This window comes from Hakea prostrata, chromosome 2, assembly GCF_041222555.1.
Source record: "Hakea prostrata isolate BN-2017 chromosome 2, UWA_Hpros_2, whole genome shotgun sequence".
NCBI classification, from domain to species: domain Eukaryota; kingdom Viridiplantae; phylum Streptophyta; class Magnoliopsida; order Proteales; family Proteaceae; genus Hakea; species Hakea prostrata.
The window spans coordinates 59,459,371-59,481,537 of record NC_142601.1 but is presented as its reverse complement, the minus strand read 5'-3'; the positions used below and the strand labels follow the sequence as shown (position 1 = coordinate 59,481,537).

Below are 22,167 nucleotides of genomic sequence, written 5' to 3'. Positions count from 1 at the left end.
GATGCTAGTCCCATCCATTATCACCCAAGAAATAGCTGATAAGGCCAAATGTCAAAGGACAAGGAGCTTGCAGCATAGCCCTGTGAAATATTCCAAATCACTCTCGAGGGGATTGTTTCTTCCCATATAATGCACGTTGGAGTTTGCATCCTTTCCCTAGATGTTTAGTCATCAAGAAACCAGCGGGAATCTCCATATAGACTTCCTCTTCCAATTCTCCTTGTAAGAAGGCATTCTTTAGACCTAGTTGTAGTAAATCCCATCCCAAGTTCAAGACACATCACTCGAACTATGTACAATTTAGCAACTGGTGCAAATGTCACTTGATAGTTGATTCCGGAAGTTTTGAGTGAATCCTTTGGCAACAAGTCTAGCTTTGTATCAAACTACAGATCCATCAATATTCTATTTTACTACAAACACCAATCTGCATTCAACAGGTCTCTTACCCAAAAAAAGAACAATAAGCTCCCAAGATCCGTTAATGCTTCCATCTCTTCCAACATTACTGCCTTTCACTTTGGATCTTGTGTAAGTCTACTGCCACTCTATGGAATAGGTCTAGAAGAAAGCGGAGACAGAATACTCCCACAAACGTGAAAGAGAATCAAGAGACACTACATGAGATATGGTGTAAGTACATTTCCTAACAACCTTTTACAGGGTCATAGGTATCTCAAGAGAAGGATCCTTACTGTATGGAAGAGCAGGAGTAGATTGAGGCTCTAATTCTGGAGAGGATTCTTGTAATGTTGAAGGTGTTATGGTAGTGGTCTCTTGTTGATATGTGTGAAATGTGCAAAAATGTCTTCAGGGGACCTTCAATAAGAGGTTGCCACTTGTTATTCAGTATAGATGGTTGCTCCCCTCACTCAGCACAAGTGGTTATTCCCCCCTAGTTAGGGCTTCTAGTGCCTACATGGGTGGCTGCTCCCCCTAACCTGAAATTGTTGGATTAATATCCAAGCCAGTGAAATCAAATATAGACACATCTACACCAGAAGTGCTCTCCCCCTAAAAAGGGGTCAAGCTAAAGTAGGATAATGACTCATAAAAGATGACATCCATGGAAACAGAGAACTTGCCTGTTGGAGGATGATAGCAATGGTAGCAATTTCAGGAAAGAGGATAAACCACAAATATATGGCAAATGCTCTGTCGATCAAGCTTGTTATAAGAGGAATGATTCGGAACATGGTATACACAATTGAACACCCTAAGGGAAACAAAAAAGGGACCTGTACCAAGGACAGCTCCAACTGCTTTAAAACTAAGCATGCAGAATGAAATATAGATAATCAGATAGGCAGCAGTAAGGACCCAATAGCTCCAATACTAAGAAGGAACATGTTAAGAAAACATGAGAGCATAGGCAATATCCAATAGGTGTCGGTTCTTCCTTTTCGGCCACTCCATTCTGGACAGGAGTATCAACACAGCTAGTACGATGAAGACCACCAAGTATGCCTAAAGAGATGCACCATAGAGTCCTAGTCATTGTCAATGTGGAAAGCTTTGATCTTGCCATCAAACTGGGTGTGAATCATCTTATGAAATAGTTGAAAACAGTGAAAGACTTCACTTTTACCACGCATCAAGAACACCCAAGTGACACAAGTGTGACAATCAATAAATTTAACAACCTAGCAATTACAAGAAATAGAGATAAAACGAGTGGGACCCCATATATTGGCATGTATTAACTCAAAAGGAAAGTTGCTCCTTTTATTAAAAGGAAACTAACTAGAGTATGTCTGCTTGCCAAAAATACATGCCTCACATAGTAGCTCGTCTTTATTACAATGCTAAAACAAATGTGAAAAAAGGGAAAGTTGTCTTGACAGTAGGATGACCAAGTCTGGTGGCGAAGCTGAACATTAGATGTAGTCAAATGAATCTGGGGTGTTGGTGAAAACGTTGAGGCAGCAGGCGGGTGGTATACAATTAAGCAAATAGAGACCATCTTGCAACTTACCATTTCAAATCGTCCTGTCTATTACCAAATTCTAAACAATACAATGGGAAGGAAAAAGGTAACTTTGCAATTTAAATCCTAGGAAGGCTATCAATAGACAGTAGGTCAGCAAAAAAGGAGGGAACATGTAAGACTAAAGATTTGAGGAATAGTGAATGGAACCTTTCCCAAAAATAGAGGAAAAAGATCATTTCCACATAGAATGTCTTCTTCCCAGACAGAGGGGTATACTAACAGAACTGAATGGAAGAACCAGTCATATGGTTTGCAGCCATGGATTCTATAATCCACGAATAAGATACAATAGTGGCGCAAATATGAAGGGTAAAAATGCCTGGGTGCGCTTGATGATGACCAGAGGTAGCAGGGTAGATGAAGATGAAGCGGAGGTAGTTGGGGCAGCTCATAGTAGACATTGGAGAGCTTGCAAATTGTCAGTAGCGACTGGAGACAGTGTCAGTAGAGGGAATAGGATCAGCTTCAGTTTGATCAGCCTAAGGCTTTCCTCCATTCTTTCCACAACCTGCCCTTTTTTTGCCTAAAAAACTGTAGGCTTCTCGTGCAATTTCCAATGGTTTGATTTTGTATGCCATGTTTACCAGAACATTCACACTTAATAACATCCTTATTAGCATCTATATGAAACCCAGTCTGAGTCTGAAGAGCTAAACTGGTATAGAGGGAGGAAGCTTAGCTTTATGGCAACAATCTTCTATGCACAAAGGCATATGACTCCTCCAGAGTGGGAAAAGGATCACGATTGAGAACTGTCATGGGATCATATTCTACATTGAGACAGTCAAGAAATCATACAATGGAGTTTCATGTAGGTGTCCATGATAGGCTGCAATATCATTTGTATTGGTTGGTTGAGACGTGTAGTAGTGGTCAATCTTCTGCCATAATGCCCTGTGAGTGTTCTAATACACCTCCCTTTGTTTGGTGTCATAGACTTGATTGAGGATGTCATAAATTTAAGCCCTGTTTCCAACCATAGTATAGGTCTTTTAGGCAGCAGTCGAAATATTAGCAACAATGTCCAACAAAAGAAAGGTTTGACACAAACCAAGTTTCATAGACCGAATAAAAGAAGGCCACCACTACAGAGTCATGTACGAGCCATAAATCATGAGGCAGATCACGGTGCCGATAATACAGCCCAGAAGTCTACGGCCAGTGATGGTAATAAAGGCTGATCTTGACCACATTAGGTTAATTTGTTCCATCTAGGATTGTAAGTGGAGTACCAAGGAGCTGATAGTCATTCTTTCCCTCAGACTGATCATCTTAAACCACATTTATAAAACTCAACATTACATGGGTATAACTGGATCAGATTTGCAGTCCAGAAATTTATCTTAAGATCAGAACCAGGTTGAATTCACAGTCCACTGAAACAAATTTATGAAGAACATCTGAAAAATACTTATCTTATTGCTTCTCAGCTGTGCACTTTGAGATAAAGAAGGAATACTCAGATCTGACCAGGTTTGAAGCTCCAAAGACGAAGATTGATCATTCACTGTTGGATTGTTTGTTCGGGTATTGAGGAGAGCAAGTAATGGGGCAGAATCTGATTTCCATGTCCTTGATTTGTTAAGTCGTAATGGGGAAGCAAAAGGCTGCAACTAATCCATCGATTTCTCCCAATGCTACCCTTTCAGTTCAAAAAGAAAACATAAAAAAAAAAAAAAAAAAACACCAACAACAAAAAAAAAAAAAAAAAAACAAAAAAGAGAAAGTGTTTGATGTGTGGAGAAAACAACAAACAAAAAAATTTCCCCCCCCACAACAAACATTTTTAAAAAAAAAACCCAAAAAAATTAATTTTTTTCCCCTCCCCCCAAGGGGAAAAAAAAAACAAAAAAAAAAAGGGAAAACAAAACCTAAAAGGAAAAGAAAAAGGGATAATTACTATTGCCCCCTTGTACTTTGGTTTTATTACTAATCAAACCTCTTTCTTTATGAAATTACTGTTGCCCCCCTCACTTCTAACGGTGTTAAGTGGTTGTTAACATCAAATATGTAATGTCTATTTTGCCCTTCATTAAAATTAATAAGTTAAAAAATATGACATTACCTTCATTTTTAGAAACTATATTGAATGTCAATTATATCCTTAAAATCTTATATTTTACAATAAATTTTGGCTTTGGTGGGACCACACACTTTGTACAATGGTTAGCATATATTAGGAGATTTTCAATTTTCAACGTTGAATTACATTTGATTTTTCTAATATTTTAGTTTCTATTTAAGTTTTATTTAATCACATATTTCCTTTATTCGGCGAATTCTTTTTAGAGAAGAAAAATCAAGTATTTTCTTTATTAGGTAGTTTCTTTTTAGAAAAGAAAAATTAATTTAAAGTTAATTTTTCTCCATAGTTAATTAAGGATAGTATTATAACTTGCAAAGAAGTAAATAAGTAAAGAGATAATTGTAGGGTTATTTTTGGGTTTTGAAAAAATATATAGATGCCACATCATCAGTAAACTAACTGAGCTTAACGGAAGGGGGCATTAGTAATTTTAGACAAAGTTAAAGGTTGGATTAGCAATTTAAAAAAGTAGAGGGGATAAAGTAGTAATAAAATCAGAGTACAAGGGAGAAAGGGCCACCAAAAAAAAAAAACCCAAAAAAAAAAAAAAAAAAAAAAAAAGAGTTAAACACCCCAACTAGAAGGAGAGAAAGAAGGAAAGGATACTAAGAATCCCCCTCAGGATCAGTGCTAGCTAGCGTTAAGGAGAGAAGAAGAAGGAAAGGATACTAAGAATCTCCCTTGGGATCAGTGCTAGCTAGCGTTAGCGCTAATCCTGATAGGTATTCTTCTCCTCCCAACAAAAAACCCATCAACCAAACAAAAAAAGGGTTCTCAGCCCTCAGGCACCCATGTCAAAAGTCCACACTTTGATACCTTCTTCCTCCCTTTCTTCTTTTAGAATTACAAAACCAAGAATCACCAAAGAATCAAGCTGGCAGTCCCAATAATTGCAACATAAGTTTTCACAGTAAATTCGTCCACAAACATCACAATGAAAAAATTAATACTTCGAAACTACAGGTATGTAATGGACAGTTAAATGTCAACTAGTCTGCAGCCAATATAATAACAAACAAACTTACCGAGCCAAGTGGTTAGGGACAAATGTACCATAGACAACATCATAGTGCCCATTTATAGAATCCACAAGTTCTAAGTCACTAGTCAATGTGTCCCACCTGCATAAACCATTTTTAGAAGAATTCAGATTGTAAATTTATATTGCAGGGAGTACAAAGTCTGATCAACTTACTCATATCTCCGACGTCGATCAAGGCATAGGAATACTTCAAATACTGTGTCAACACTTGCATCAACAACACCAACAGCCTTCAGGAGGACATCTTTACCAATCTACATGTAACGGGAAAAAACTTAAAACATAAATATATGAATTTATAACTTAAAATGAATGTTAGTGGCAATGCCCAAAGAGAAACATTAGTCCAAAAACAATTATTTAATATCTATGAAAATAACTAAAGATTGACACCCTGTAACTCATACATGAAAATATTATAATAGACTGGGGTGCAGCATATACTATAAAGCATACATCAGTAGCCGGCCCTATAAAAGACTCATGATCAACTAAATGTTTTTGGTTTTTTGATAGGCAAGAAGCGATTACAGTAAGGAAAGAGGACATGAACAGCTAGCAAAGGGTCTCATTTAGGGTTTATGATGGCAAGATGAGGCTGTAACTTGTATCAAGTAAGGGCTAGGTATAAGATGTATATGATTCAAATTCGGGAAGGGTTCTAATGGTCAGATGGGTTACACTTTATGTCTGACATTTAGGCTTATTGGAGAATCCAAAAATCAAAAGAAAGGGGCTGGATTTAGGGTTTCATAACTCGGATTTGCAGCTCTTGGGGCATAGTTATCAAAGCGGCAAAGCAACCACAGAATTTGAGTGCTCCCCTAAGTACAATGGTGATTAGGCGGCTTAGCCTTGGTGAAAGAAGCATTCTACTGTACATTTTTTTATAGGATTATTTTACATGGCATAAATAGCATATTAAAATTTATGCAATTCTACTTGTAAGCTAAACAAAATCTTAAGGAGTCGTAAACTCATAATAATGCAAGATTATCAACAAAATACTAAAAAATAAAAAAATAAAGACATACATAAGTTCATCTCATCATAATACAATAGCAATATAACATAATAAAAAGATGAAGAAGATTTATATAAATATGAAAGTATTCTATAGAAGACCACAGCCCTCATTTGACCTATTTTAATCTTATGATGATCCCATGCTTCTCATTTCATGGTAACAAAGTTAACCACAAATAGTATGCAATGTTCTGGAATAAATTTTGATCATTTACCCCAAAAAAAAAAACCAAAAAAATGAAATCTAAATACAAAAATGTCAAAAAAAAGCAACTTCTCAGCTCATAAGGCATCATATGACAATATGACATACAAAGCATTCCCTAGGGATCACCTAGAGACACAAAGCTTACTGTTGGGAAAATGGCATGCTAGCATTGCCACATCAGCCTCCATTAAATTTGATGATAACAAACATAAAGGACAACTGGCTATATTGAGTTGTGTGTGTCTAGTTCAATATATGAGCAAGTGGACCAAATCCAACTCAACACCAGATGCCCAAGCCCAAGTCAAGGCAAGGCAAAATCCAAGTCGAGGCCAAGCCAAGCCAAGATGGACATGAAGTCTAAGTCAAGATGACCATAAAGAATGAAGTACAAGAAGACTCAAGAACATCAATGAAAATCAACTCAAGCTCAATCAAGATGACTTAGCAAACTAGCCTTGGACACCTCATTCCACATACAAATGTAAATTGCACTCATTTGCATCACATCATGTGCATCATGTCATTAGATTAACCTAGGACATGTTAGGAGAGTGTGTGTGGACATAGGGTTGGCTAGGAGGAGTTAAATCCCCAAGAATTCCACTAGACTCCAGACGGCTCACCGTCTGGTCCTAGACAGCAAACTATTTGAGTAGATAAAGTGCTAGATGGTGCGCCCTATGATTGTATATGAATCATATACAATCACAAAGGCTCAAATGGACTCTGTCTGGGTTAATGTAGCCCAACAGCTATTTCTTAATGGCTATTTTTTAAGTAACGGGGCTCTACCTAATCAAAAGGCGCATCATCGTATGGGCTAAAATTTGACTGTTAATTCTAGCCATTGGAGATTTGGGTAAAGCTATTGAATGCCTTCTTTATAAGCCCAACTACCCCCATTTGAGAGTCTCTACCTTGCTAATTGAATAATTGCTCTCCCACCACTCTCAAGCTCTCAAATTTGTCAAAGATTAACTTGTTATTGCCTCCCATTCACTTTAATTCTTAAAGAACATACCAAGGGGTTAAGCAAGCTCACTAGAGCCACGCTTGAGGAGATTGAAGGCTTTTGTGATCCATTGGTAGTGCATATCATCTTCATTTGAGCATACCATTCTCATTGCAAAACACTCACATAAGGGGTAAAGTGTCACACCCTTTGTTTGGTAATATCTTTTCATCTCTTTTAACTTGTTAATTCAATTCTACGCTGATTAGAATTGAATAGGGGTGCTCTTGCCCTACTGTAAACAAAGATTGTGTAAATAGTGTTATTGCCTTATTGAAACAAAGATTGTAGAAAGGGTGCTCTTGCCCTATTGAACATAGATTGTAAGGTTTTGATTCTCTACCCACCGTATTCAAAGAGAAAATCACTAATAGAACACTCTTGCCCTATTGAACATAGATTGTAAGGTTTTGATTCTCTACCCACCGTATTCAAAGAGAAAATCACTAATAGAACACTCACTTTAGGCCAAGAGAGTAGTAGAAGACTTGTAAAATCAAACCACTATAAAATCCTTGCGTTGTGGTTGATTGCAATTGTTTACTTTCATTTAATTCATAATTAGTCTTGAATTTGCAATTAAACCGAAAAATTAGGCCAATCCACTAGTTACAACATATTCACCCCCTTTAGGTTGCATTAACACTTACCTTTCTCTTGCATACACAAAAAGCAGGCCCATCTTAGGCCTCCTAAAATGACACTTAGGCAACATTTTGATAACTGTGCTTTAGGGTAATGCTAAATGAAGGAAAATTTGGAATATGAAGGTGTTTGACACCTCCTAAAGTTTAGGACCTAATTGAATGAGCCTAGGAAACAATGGGATTTTAATTGGAATTAGATGAACCTGCAAGATAGACTAGATGTTATTACGATACGGAAGTGTTGAAGGTTGAATTTGGAAGGGTCCAAATGTTTTTTTTTGGATGATTAAATAAATATATTAAAACTGGAAAAGGAGAACAAGGTCTCTAAATAGGAGACCGAAAAGAAGAGCTTAGGCCCCAGGAGACAACAATAAGCCTGTTCCTTGGGGTATCATCAATAGGGGAATGGGGCAAATCTAACAACCTAGAAGATACATCAAAATAGATGGCATTCAAATCCTATCTATTGATCAGGATTTGGAGGTCCATCTTCGAAGATTGCGCTCCCACCAAAGGTGATGGATCAAGGCACAGAACACTAGCTTACCAATCCGATCGCAGATGGAAGAGCCTCAAAAGTTTCTCAAAATCCAAGACCAATCTCGAAAGAATCCATAGGATTGCCTCGAATGGGGCCAAATGGAGGCTATGGTTTTTCCCCAGATAAATCTAGAGAAGGGGCAAGAAAAGAAAAGGTGCTCAAGGTTCTCCAAGCCATTCTAGCAGATGATGCAATTTGGGTTAGCAGGGATGTGGCGGCTAATAAGGAAGGATTGGGTGGGAAGGGCTTGGTTGAGGGCTCTCCAAAGGGTAAGGGAATGACGGGGAATGTAACCTTTGAACCAAACCAATGGGGGCCAAGGGGGTTTGGGATTATGGGGTATGAGAAGATTCCAGACTGATGAAGTGGTGAAGGATTTGGAGGGGGAAGGGAGCCAGATGATGAGGTCTCTAGTGGAGCTGGTGATAGGGGGAAGAGATTCCCAAACCTGTGTGAGAATGGGGAGGGGGGAAGGAATCCAAGACCCATTTGAGATGAAGTTTGACAAAGGGGTGGATTTGGGGATACGGGTGGTCATAGATGGTATGGAAACCAAAGTAGTTACACAGAATGCCCATCGGATGCCACGGATTAAGCCAGAAGGAGGAGGAGCCAGAGGAGATGGAGATGGAGGTGGAGACACCCGAGATGGGCACAGGGCCGGAGCAGGAGAATTTTCCTCCAAACCCATTAAGGATTGGAGGGCATAGAAACAGTCCAGAGGGAGTTAGACCGGAGATGAAAAGAGTAGACCCACCTAACCCAGATAGAATCATGCTTTGAGGCAATTCTCCAAATGAGCTTGAGGAGGCACGCAAGGTTAACATCAGTGATCCGGCGGATTCCCAGGCCACCTTCAGAGTTAGGGCGGCAAATGGAAGACCAACCGATCGGGCGAATGAAACACGTGGAGTCCTACCCTTCCCAAAGGAAGGCACATAATAAGGATTCCATTGCGTGGATGGTGGATTTGAGGATGGAGAAGATCCCACACCAATAGAGATAGGTGGACTGAAGCACATAGTGGATCAGGACCATTCTCCAAGCATAGGGAGGCAATGGTGACAAGTGAGTCTATCGGGGATGAGTGGGAGACCAAGGTAAACCACAGGGAAGGAGCCGGGCTTGAATCCCGAGAGCTGGAGAAAAGAGTCTTGGAGATGATCAAAGACACCAAAGAGAAAAATGGTTGACTTGTTGAGATTGACCCAAAGACCTGAGAGGGATTCAAACCACGAGTATATGTAGATTGATTCAAATGTTGTATGTGGGCTATAGATGGATCCTTATGTATGCGAGGTCTCTAAGATGAAAACAAATAAATGGAGAAAAAGTGGGTAGGCATCAATCTTTCTTACATGAATAGTGAAGAAAGGTGTGGCTGAGTATATGTAGATTGATTCCACAATAAGCAAAAATAATTAGGGTTTCAATCCTTAGCAATGTAAAAATTTTCAGCAAGATCTCGAAATTTCACTTGTCTCAACCTATCCTAGAGAAAATAGGGGCCAAAATGAAATTGAGTCAGTTCACTGAATTTTGACAAAATTTCGGTATTTCAGAAATTGCAGTAAAATTTCAAGAATTTCAAGGGGTTGTAATTGCAATTTGGAATTTGTAACTGAGATTTGACTACTTAATATTTTTTCTTGCATTTTAATGAAAGTTTCAAAGTTCTCTTGTGTATCCCATGTTCAAATTTGTGAAATACATTATCTAATTTTGACTGCATATAGCTAGGCATGTGCAAATGAATAACACCACGTTGTGTTAGGTTTTGATAAAAAAATAACACCGCATTTGTGCGACCTGAGATTCATGTCTTCCCAATCACTGATGCCCCCTGCACCTCCTCTCTCCTCCCCTGAACCACCAAACCCCACCTAAAAGCCTTGGAATTCCCTTTTCACCGAGAAAATTCCCCCTGTGAACAACCTAAACCTTTCCTTCGTTCCACCTGCATCATTCAACCCTTCCCTTATTGCTCACTGCCTCTCAACCTCCACTGCCTCAGGTATCGACCGATGGAAATCTGATTGGCCAATTCCTTGGCCCCATCCCTCCCCTCAACATAATAAAATCATCTCTAGCCAGGCAATGGAAAGCTATCAGACTCATGGACACTTACCTGCTAGAGTCTAGTATCTTCTTGTTCAATTTCTCTTCTCCGAGCTGCCAATCCCGAGCTCTGGATGATTCTCCCTGGTCCGTGGGCAAGTCCCAGATTGCTTCGTCTGAGAGTCAAATCAGTAAGAATCACTTCAATCAATCAAAAAATCAATGAAACTTTCGGAAATTCCCTTCACAGGTTTTCCAAGTCACCTACTAAATCCAGATATCGTGATCGCGAGTCAATCTTCATTAAACCTTGGTCACCATCCTCTCCTCTCCGCAGGGTCAAATTCAACTCTACTCCCCTGTGGATCAATCTCCTAGGTCTCCCTTTTGAATTATGGAATTGTGACTGCCTCAGTCTTATTGGCTCTGCTCTTGGCATCCCCCTTCGCAATGACTTGCAAACCCTCAGCTTCTTAGCATCTACCTACGACTATCTCAATAGCCAACGATAATGGTTGAAATACGATAAAATAATTGCTTATGACTAGGTTCCACTCTGGTGCAACCTCTATTCATCATTCGGTCAAGAAACTTCTTGTTCATCGTTTGCTCAAGCCCCTGCAAGGTATGACATCCATAAACAAAGTGAAGAGTATTAGCCTCTCTCTGCAACTCTACCAAACATCGTCCACTCTCCAATCAAGTAGATGGCCCAGGTCGACAAGCCCCCTCAAACAACAATCGACTTCCTTGAAAGAGTCATTGTTCTAAAAAGCACTCCACTTGCTACCACTACCACCGCTGCTGGCAGAATTGGAGACCAGAAGAAGCTCCTTGCAAATACTTACCGGAGAAATAGAAGAAAATCGATCCTCTCTCCGCCGGCAATTAACTCTTCTACCCAGAAGGCCAGAACTTGATAGATGTCTCGAAAGCTACCAACACCTGCAACTTTGCAAGCACGGACCTGATTCCTACCTCTCTGAAAGGTTCCTCTAGCACCGTCAACGAATCGAAAAGCTCTTCTAACGTGATTGTGGCTCCTAAAGCCTCTAACACTTCACTAGCCTCTGGTCGATAAATGGAAACGGTAAGATCTAGAACTTTACCCAATCTCCCTACCATTCTCATTGCCTCTCCCTCGTTTATTGCCTCTGCAATGGCTACCGTAACCCTGAAGCTTCAAAACCATAGCTCTGCAGACCCCACCGTCATCGAACCCATTTTACCCCATCACCCTCTATCTGCTATTACCCTTTTACCCCTCCCCTCTATCTTATCCACTAACCTTCAACCCAAACCTCACCCTCATAAGCCCAAGCCCACTTCTTATAACCCAACCCCCAAACCCATACCTAAGCCCAACTCCTTTAGGCTGAAACTCTAACCATCAATGGGCCTTCCACTTCCAACCCTCTTGGGCCTTCTAAACATTCCAAACCCACCAAATCTCTTACAATTCCCTCCAAAGCCCGCATCTCAACTACTATCCCCTTAAACCAACCCACTCCCCATCGATCCAACCTCCATAACCTCGTGCCTGATGCCCTTCATACCCAAATCTTTTCCCCCACAACCAAGCCCACCACCAACTTCCCTAAAACCCAACCCAATATCAACACTTTTAACCTATGCTCCTCACCCAAAAACCCCTCATCCCATAGCCCAATCTTCAAAACCACCCTTCTCACCACCCTTGACACCAATTCCCCATCTAACCATTACATCCTCAACTTTCCCCTTAACCACAGTACCCTTCCAGAGCTTTTATCCCCTACCTCTAACTCATCCATTGAACCTGATATCTTTGAAACCCCCTCACCTCTCAACTCCCCCTTGTGTGAGAACCCCCTTCTTTTCCCTTCCCCCTTCCCCATCCCCAATAGCGAAATTGTTGCCCCTCCCCCATTGTTTATAATGTTTGATTTCTTCATTTAGAATGCCAAGGGGCTCAACTCCCTTGCAAAACAAGCTGATGTTAGAAACACCACCAAAGTAGCTAAAGTTTCCTTTTGTGCTCTTATTGAGACTCATGTCCAAATGGATAATGCCCATCGGATTGCTTGGTCTATTGCCCCCTCTTGGTCTTTTATCTCAAACTCTTCTCCCTCTATCAATGGTCGTATATGGATTCTTTGGGACCCCTCGAGATTCCAAATCTCCCTTCTTAGGTCATCTCCTCAGCTCATGCATCTTAGTATCCTAGATAACCTCTCCACTCCCTTTCTCTTTTCCGTCATCTACGGTTTCAACCGTGCCACCGATTGTTCTCCTCTCTGGGATGATATCAGAGCCATCTCCTCTGCCTCCCCTGATATCCCCAGGGGTATTGGTGGGGACTTTAACATCATTAGATAAAACAACAACCAAAGCAGCCACCTACAAAGCAGCCATCTACATCATAGTTGTTTACTTGATTTATTTTATAGTCTTTTTTAGTTTTTTATTTGTTTCCTTGTCATTCTCTGTCCTATTTTTCTTTTCCTACTCAGAATATGATTACCATTGTAAAAATACAAATTCCCCATCAGGATCTATGAATGAAACATTTTCGTCTTATATATATATATATATATATATATATATATATATATATATATATATATATATATATATATAAATCTTATATTCCCCATCGTGTGTTTGTGTACTGAACCGGGAATAAAAGAGAGTATGTGAATGTAAAATCCTATGTTCTGACTTAAATTTAGTTTAAATAAGATATCCAGAGCTCCTGGCTCTAGCATTTCCTATGTGTGTGTGTGCGTGTGTGTAAAGAGAGTATGTTTGAATGTAAAATCCTATGTTCTGATTTAAATTTAGTTTAAAGAAGATATCCAGAGCTCCTGGCTCTAGTATTTCTTTCTACACTCTATTAGCAACACTATTGATCAGCAAGTTGACTCTAAGATAAGTAAGATCCGTCAGTTACTGTTTCCCTAATATTGATCGTCAATGACAGGAGTAGGAAGAATAGCTCCAGTTAATATTAATAAACCCCAACTCCAGTTAAATGTATGGGAATCATATTATCACAAGAAGACAACTCCAATTCATTCTAAACAACAAGAAATTAATACAGACAACAAATTCCTGCATTATACAAGTACTGCAAGACATAAAAGCTACATGATGTTGCAACAGAGCTTGAAATTCATATGACACAATCAGTACCTTGGAGTCAGCGACATCTTCAAATATCCTAATACCTAAAACAAAGGAAAATGTAGACTTAGAAGGTGATAAACCAGCACCCCCAACAAAATGCAAAAAGAAAAGAGTTAATTTTTGGAAATTTCCGGAAATTATAACAAAATCCAGCTACAACCTTTTTGTATTGGAGGTGACAATAAAACTGAATTCAATAGTCAACAAAAACAAATGAAATAGTGAATAAACAACGGATTCAAAAAAGCCACCAAAGACTAAGAACTACCATTGACAGTATGGACACATTTCCATTCATGTGCTTCAATTGCATCCCCACCATCACCTTCAAAATAGCTCGCTGACTTGAAATCCCCCAAACCCGAGGATTTGCGAAGGAGTGTTTCTGGACCTGTTGCAAAAACATGATAAAAAAAAAAAGATCACAGATCCACCCTCTTGTTATATTTATACAAAGACAAAAAGAAAAACTCACACTACAAACAATGTAGGAGGCCTTTATGCTGCAGGCTGCAGCAGCATCTTCTAAAACATTGTATGGTGGTCTTATTGCATGGAAATGCAAATTAGGTGCAAGGATGTTCAGAATTTATTTAGCCACCCTAAGACTCAAACATTCTTCTTATTTCCACAAATTATGTGATGTAGTAATATACTTGTGAAGGCATTGCCTAGGCGACGTCTCGGCGTCCTGGCCCTTTTTTGGGTCAAGGCGACATGCTATTGCCTTGCTGCTTGCTTGGTGTCACATTGGTTTTCGTTGACCTCTATAGCCTCGCTTTGCCTTGTTGCCTTAACAACTATGTCTAGTATCAGACAAATTCAAATGGTTCTAGTCCAACCCCAAAAAGAACCAACCCGATGGGGTTTGAAAAAACAAGAGTTGGGACTTAGGCTCGCTTGGCATAATTTATATTATGCTTATGACCTATTTATGAAAATTTGATTATGATAGTAGGTTATGAATTATAATAATAACTGTTTGGCTACTAGTAGATATAATAGATTAAACAATGAAAAATAAGTTTGGCATGTTAATTATGCAAATTGTGTTATATATGTATTTGTTGTAATACAATAGTATTAGAAGTTCATTTCATAAGGGTAGAATTGTGTATTAGGATGTTTTATTCCAATAGTCCCACATCGGGGATATTTGTTTCTTTCTTTGCATATAACTAATATAAACAAAGGCCTGCTATGCCACACTGACATAAGTCCAGATTCATTCAATTATTTCAACATGGTATCAAAGCCAATGTTGATATATCACTAAGCCCCATCACCTCCACAATTTCCTTCCTCATCTTCTCTCACAATTGAGCTCCACCCACCACAAAGTAATAACCACAGAAGAAGGAAAAAAGGGGGCAGGAACTAACCTGAACCACCATCGTCCATCACAGCACCATTGCCTCTACCTTTTGAGACTTCCGCCACCATCGCCACCTTCTGAAAATCCATCTACCTTCAATTTCTTCAATCGAACTGTCTAAAACCCATCACCTCTCCCTAGAATTTAACCATAACCATCACCTCACCTTCCTCTTCCTTCTTCCCATCACCTCTCTGCAACTATTGTGTCCTTCCGTCTGCAACATCAACCTCTACAAGTCATTGCCTTCTTCTCCTGCCAACATCCTTTAGCCATCGAAACTGTTCTGCAACCAGTAGCAACCAGTTGCTGCTTTCAAACCACAATCGTAACTTAGTTTTAGGAATTGACCAACACCCCTTAACCAGAAACAAAACCAAAGTAATAATGATAATAAATAAATAAACCAAACCCAAACCCAACCATGGTCTGACCACCCAAATGCATCGCAACTCAACCTGGACTAAGTCGCCCTTCTAACCTATGTTTAAGAAGAAGAAGAAGAAGAAGAAGAAGAAGAAGAAGAGGGGAAAAAAAAAAAGAGGAAGAAGCAGTAGTAGATAAGTCGTCTCTCCACTCCCAATGTTCTAAATTTTTTTATCCTAAAGCATCCTTTATGAGTTATTTTTTGTGGTAAGCACTTCCTCTCCCAACCAAACCTATTTTTCTTCAGTAAGTGATCTATTTGTTCCTATGATGGCTGACCCCATTCCTGCCTCTTTTGGTACATCTAGTGTTGAGGATCCTCTTGTTTCATCTATTTCTCAGGATCGTGATTTTTCTCCTCTTCAGATAACCTCTGTCAAGCTTAATGAGACCAATTATCTTCGGTGGTCTTATTATGTTTCTCTTGCGGTTGGTGCTCCTAGTCTTATTGGCCATCTTCATAGAATTTCTATCAAGCCCTCTTCACCTGATACGCAACAAGACAAGTGAGAATCGGATGAGTTTTTAGTTATAGGATTTCTCTTTAATTCCATTGAAACAAGGATAGCAAAGAGTTACCTTCTTCTTCCTAATGCTGCCACGATTTGGAAAGTTGCCAAGGAAACATATTCAGATATTCTGAAGTGGGTAATGATGCACAGTGCTTTGAGATCCGAAGGAAGATTCCTCAGTTACAACAAAAGGAGCTTACCCCATCTCAATATTACAATATTCTTCGAGGCTATTATCAGACCCTTGACTTCTACGGCCATTTTAATCCATCCATTGTTGCAGACATGGCTGCTTATTAGAAGTGACAAGACAAGCTCAAAATGTATGATTTTCAAGCAGGATTGAATACTCGAGTATTATCAAATTTGAGCACATATTCTTTCCTGGGAGCCTTTTTCCTTCTAAAAAAATGAGCCTATGTTGTGGTTGATACAGAAGACAGTCAAATGACAGCTATAGTACACACTCAGACATCTGATAGGTCTACATTAGTGGCTGGTTTTGGCAATAATAAGTCCGGTTCCGGTGATTCTTGCACTCCAATGAAGTGTGAATATTGTGAAAAAGAGCATCATACAAAGGACAAATATTCGAAGTTGCATGGATATCCAAAAAAATTTTGTGCAGGAGGTAGGAATGGAAATAGGCGCAACAATCAAGCATCTGCAAATCAAGCTAGTTCTGACACCCTAAGTACTCCAACACCTCTTTCCTCAAAAGAATTCAAACATCTTTGTCAGTTGATGTCCAGAATTGACGTATCCTCTCCAATACTAACATCCAATGCAAGTGTAGCTTCTACATTGAATCCCTTGCCAATGCACAACTCCACATAGGTATTTTCAGTTGTCAAAGTGTCAATTCGATTTATCCCTTATAGATAATCGACTCTGGGGAAACTGACCAAATGACAAGCTCATCCTCCTTGTTTCATACTTATTCATCTATTCCTTTTGCTCTGGCTATTCAAACAGCTAATGGATCTCTTTCCCCAACCTCTAGGAAGGGATCCATTACCTATTTGCCTACTCTTACCCTATCTTCTAGTTTGCATGTTCCTAAATTTTCGGCTAACCTTTTATCAATCAGAAGCCTTACTAATGATATGAATTGCAAATAATCTTTTTTCCTTCTCATTGTGTGTTTCAGACAAGACCTAGAAACACACATACGATTGGCAGTGATAGACAAAAAGGGGTGTTCTACTTATTGTACAAGTCTCCATCAGCTCTTTCTATGGCCTCTAGTTCCACCTCTCCTACACTTTTTTCATTATTGCAATGGCATAATCATCTTCACCACATCCCTTTACCCATTTTGTCTAAACTATTTCCTGATTTGGTTAAAAAAAAATTCAGCCATGAAGACTTTTTTGGGGACTGAAATTGAGATGAAAGATACGGGCAAACTTAGGTTTCCTCTAGTTAGATCTGGCATATTCAACCAATGGTGTATGTCTCTCTCAAAGGAAGTATACTTTGGATTTACTAAAAGAGATTGGGATGTTAAGCTATAGGCTAGCTGAGACTCTTGTGGAGCCTAATCTACACTTGAAGGCAAAAGAAGGAGAACCAATTGATAAAAGAAGCTATCAAAAGTTGGTTGGGAAGTTGATCTATTTGTCACACACTAGACCAGATATCACATTTGTAATTAGTCTTGCCATTTAGAATATGCATGATCCCTATCCTTCACATCCGGATGTTGTATATCAGATCTAGATATATTTAAAGGCTACTCCGCGGAAAGGCATCTTAATTTCTTCTCATAGACATCTCAAGGTTTAGGCATATACAGATACAGACTAAGCAGGATGTCCAGATGATAGGAGGTCTACCTCTTGCTACTGTGCGTATGTAGGAGGCAACTTGGTATCGTGGAGAAGCAAGAAATAAGCTATAGTTGCGACTTGCATGATCCAGTACTAAAGCAAAATTTAGGGCTTTGGCTAAAGGCATTTGTGAGGTATTGTGGTTGAAGGGGCTTCTTCAGGAGCTTGGGATAAATCTAGAGGTGCCTATACAACTGTATTCGGATAAAAAATCAGCATAGCTCATAATCCGGTACAACATGACAGGACCAAACATCTAGAGATCAACAAGCACTTCATCAAGAAAAAGACTGAGACTAGTCTAATCCAGATTACCTTTGTTACCTCAAATAATCAATGGGCCGATGTGTTTACAACAAGCTTAGTGTCAAGATGTCAGTAGTATCATTGGCAAGTTGGGCATGATAAATAATTATGCACCAACTTGAGGGGGAGTGTTGTAATATAGTCATGGAAAAAATTTTGATTCGATAAATTTGAAAAGGAAATGAAACTAAAAATATTTCCCTAAAGTCAAATGTTTCAACCAAAATGTACCGAAATTTCGGTACCGATATGTTTCGGCCGAAACACTATTTTGGTAGGTTATAAAATCACCTATTTCATACGAAAAACCCAAAATTTTGACCTTTCACTAATGGAGATTTCGAGCTATTTCAAAAAAAAAAATTTTTTTTTTCATTCCTCATTTCACCTAATTTTTTGAACTCTATTTCATTCAAACACTAGATTTGGTCCGCCAATGGTGGATTTTTGCAAGGTGAGTAACTGACTTCTCCGTCTTTTTGTTTTTTTTGTTTATGCCTTAAATCTTGTTGGATTGCTTCCAAGTTTAACTATATTTATTCTAGAGTGTTGATCTATGGATTTGTAGTGTTAAAATTAATTTTTGGTTCTTCCTACTATTTTTTTATTTTTCTGTTATTAAAAATAATTTTGTACATTATGTAATGTATATGTATAATAGATGTATGAGCTTCAAATTAATGTATGTAAGACACCATTTTGCTGTGATGGTGTTGGATCAATTTTTTTGTTGTTATTTATCTATTCTTATTATTTGAAAGATATTTAAATAATTTTAAAAATATTTAAATATTAAAAAAAATTTAATTGCTTTTTAAATTTATAAATAGGAGAGTGTTAATGGAAGCCTGTATGTAATTTTTGGAGCATGTTTTAAAGCTTTTTAAGATACTTAGTGTGTATTTTATTTTATTTTTTAAAATTATTTAGATATTAAAAAGTACTAATTAATTTTTGTTTTATATTTAAAAATAGAAGATTATCATTAGAGGCATACATGTAATTTTTGGAGCATATTGTAAAGCTTTTTAAGATACTTAGTCTGTATTTCTTGTATCAAGCACTCTCTTTTAAAGATGTCAAACATAGCTTGGCAACACAAAAGGCCACTGACAGCTAATAGGAAGAAGACTGAGTGTAATTTACTGCACGAAACAAATAAGAGGAGGTGGGGCCACTAGGTTGAAGGTTTATATAGCTTGGGGAGATAAAAATGTCATAGGATGCATCGAGGTGCCCTCATATGTGGAGAAGGCAATGGCTTTATACTTGGCAGGGGGAAAGCAAAAAAAGGAAAAAGAAGAGATTACAAAGGGAGGAGTTCGAGGATGCATTCCTAGATGATCTTCCAGAGCCAAGAGAGCAGGATTTTGATCCAGAGGAGCTAGGAGAGTATGGATGTGACCTTGACCTAGAGTCCACACAGATCAGGAGGGCGATGATGATGAGTAGGAAGCAGGAAAGGATTGATGACATAAGGAGGCAGCAAAGGGCTATGGGTTGTGGGTCCTCTACTCTAGAGAGCTAGCAAGTATGGGAGGCACAGGCAGCTCCCATATCCCTATGAGGAGTCAGAGTGTGAGGCAGGAGGTTCCTATCCCGAGCTTCATCAGCCCACCCTACAAATCCGAATCATGAGATTCTTTGTAATGATCTGGCCCTATTTAGGAGGCTTGAGCAAAAGCAAAGAAAGTTGAAGCACTTGTGGAGTTGTGGGGGAGTGTAAAGGAGAAAGTGGGGATGGCTTTCTCCAAGTGGGCTATCTACCACATAGTATTCCGGCACATACAGCCCAATGGCCCTACTATAGAGATATGAATGAGGAGATAACTAGGGCTGGGAGTGGTGTACAAGGGCCCACTCCATATGAAAATTTTAGTCTCTATTTGCGAAAGCATAAAGAGGACTTGAATGAGTACATCAATGGAAAAGCCTATATGGGTTCATTATGGAGTGACTGTGATGGCTGATGGTTGAACTAGTCCCACTAGACAGTTCATCATCAATTTCATGTTGAATTGTGATGAAAGGACAATGTTCCTCAAGTCAATAAATGCATCCAATAAGAAAAATGATGTAAAAATACATTTACAAATTATTAAAGCAACTAGTGAAGGAGGTTAAAGTGGAGAATATGGTCCAAATTATGACTGATAATGGCTCCAACTACAAGAAAGTTGGGTTGAAGATGATGCAAAACCCCAGGTATCAAAACATGCTTCTACTTCTAGTACTAATTTTCATTTTTGAATACATATTACAATATTACATTACATATACTGATATACATTTTATGACTTTATATATATTAATGTCTTGATGGACAGATATAGGCCCATTTGGACTCCATGTGTTGCTCATTGCATTAACCTAATGCTAAAGGACATGGGGAAGGTCAAGCTTGTGAAGAAGACCGTGGAGTAAGCCCGACAAGTAGCACCTTCATTTATAACCACACCTATACACTAAAGATGATGAGGGACAGGTGTCAGGGTGACCTAGTGAGGCCAAGCATAACCAGATTTGCTAACAATTGGATAGCACTACAGAGCTTCAAAAGTAGGAAGATTGGCCTTAAGAGCATGTTTGCATCAAAGCAATGGATTTAGCTGGGAGGGTTCTTCATCCGTAGGAGGAAGGAGAGCATAGTTTACCATACTCAATGACAGTTAGTTCACCATACTGGATGACAGTTTATGGAACAATGTGAGGATAGTCATTAAGATGCTTGAGTTTGTGGTACATGTGTTGAGGATAGTAGATCAGCAGAGAAAACCTACTCTACCACACATATGAGCTACAGTAGATAGGATGAAACAGCAAGTTGCTCAAGTCTACCCACACGGCAACAAGAAAATTCTCGACATCATCCAAGTTAGATGGGAGTCTATTGCAGCATCCACCACATAAGACTGGTGAGTTGTTAAGTTTAGTAATCAATTTAACTTCCATTATATTATCAATTTATCACACTATTGACTATTCCCCTTTTTTTTTTTTTTTTTTTTCCACTTTTTTTAAAAAAAATTTTTATTACACAACATAATATCTAAATCCCAAGTACCATTACAAAGACATGCTTGGGATGAGGCAAGATATGATAAATGGCATCCAAACTACAGTGGAGAGGTTGAAACCAGAACCATCTAAACAGGCAGTCATCCTTATGGAGGTGAGATTATGATTTGATATTCACAATTCATAGTTTTATACTTAGTTATTAAGTATTAACCTAGTTATTGTTTTTTTCTTTATATATTAGAAGAAGGCATTTAGGGATGCCACTGGAAGTTTCGGTCATTCCGTGGCCATATTAGGACGAGAATCCGCCCCTAGGGGGTAACATAATTCATTATATATTGAATTACTTATATTCTATCTTTCAGTTAGTTATCTAAGTATTGATTGGAGTTTGTGTTTGTTGCAGCTGAATGGCGTTGCAATTTGGCCGTGACTAACCCCATTTGAGTATGATTGTATGCAAAGTGCTCTCCCAGAGCATTTTATGTTACTAGTTGTTAGCGAATTGAAGCACATTCAACCTCATCCACTCAAAGAGGCGCAACCAATTGGGTGTGAAGCGCCTAAAGGACCTTGTCTATTCTACACTATAATATGAGATTGGGGGAAGATCATATTAAACAGAGGCTGGATAGAGAGTGTAACAATATCGAGTTGGCCGACATATTTGAGATGGATGATGATGATAACCTAGTAGTTGATTGGATCGGGGACAATGGAGAGACCCTTGCTGGATGAGGAGGGAGGTCGTCCCCGGAGACAAATTACACAGGAGATGGGGGCTAATGTGGCGGACTTCATAGCCTCTAAGGGGAGTGCACATGCAATGCCCACCCGTCCCTCCGTGCCACACCCTAATGCATCCACCAATAGTGAGGATTTGATTGTCCGGTCCGACACCGAGGATGATG

The 22,167-nt window shown here is 38.9% G+C and overlaps 1 protein-coding gene across 5 annotated transcripts in view; it reads right to left on the bottom strand.

The window, feature by feature from the left end:
- LOC149025330 (protein ENHANCED DISEASE RESISTANCE 2-like) overlaps nt 1–22,167 on the bottom strand; it is a 115,553-nt gene that overhangs the window by 70,688 nt on the left and 22,698 nt on the right. For 4 of the 5 annotated variants that reach the window (XM_089145554.1, XM_089145553.1, XM_089145555.1 and 1 more), the window contains 4 exons: nt 14,053–14,175; nt 13,791–13,825; nt 5,272–5,372; nt 5,102–5,197 (listed from right to left, as the gene is read on the bottom strand). In XM_089145554.1, the coding sequence (XP_089001680.1) occupies nt 5,102–5,197; nt 5,272–5,372; nt 13,791–13,825; nt 14,053–14,175 (355 nt within the window). Of the gene's footprint in view, nt 1–5,101; nt 5,198–5,271; nt 5,373–13,790; nt 13,826–14,052; nt 14,176–15,166; nt 15,237–15,325; nt 15,619–22,167 lie in introns of those variants that run through there. The other variant, XM_089145557.1, reaches the window with a different exon arrangement.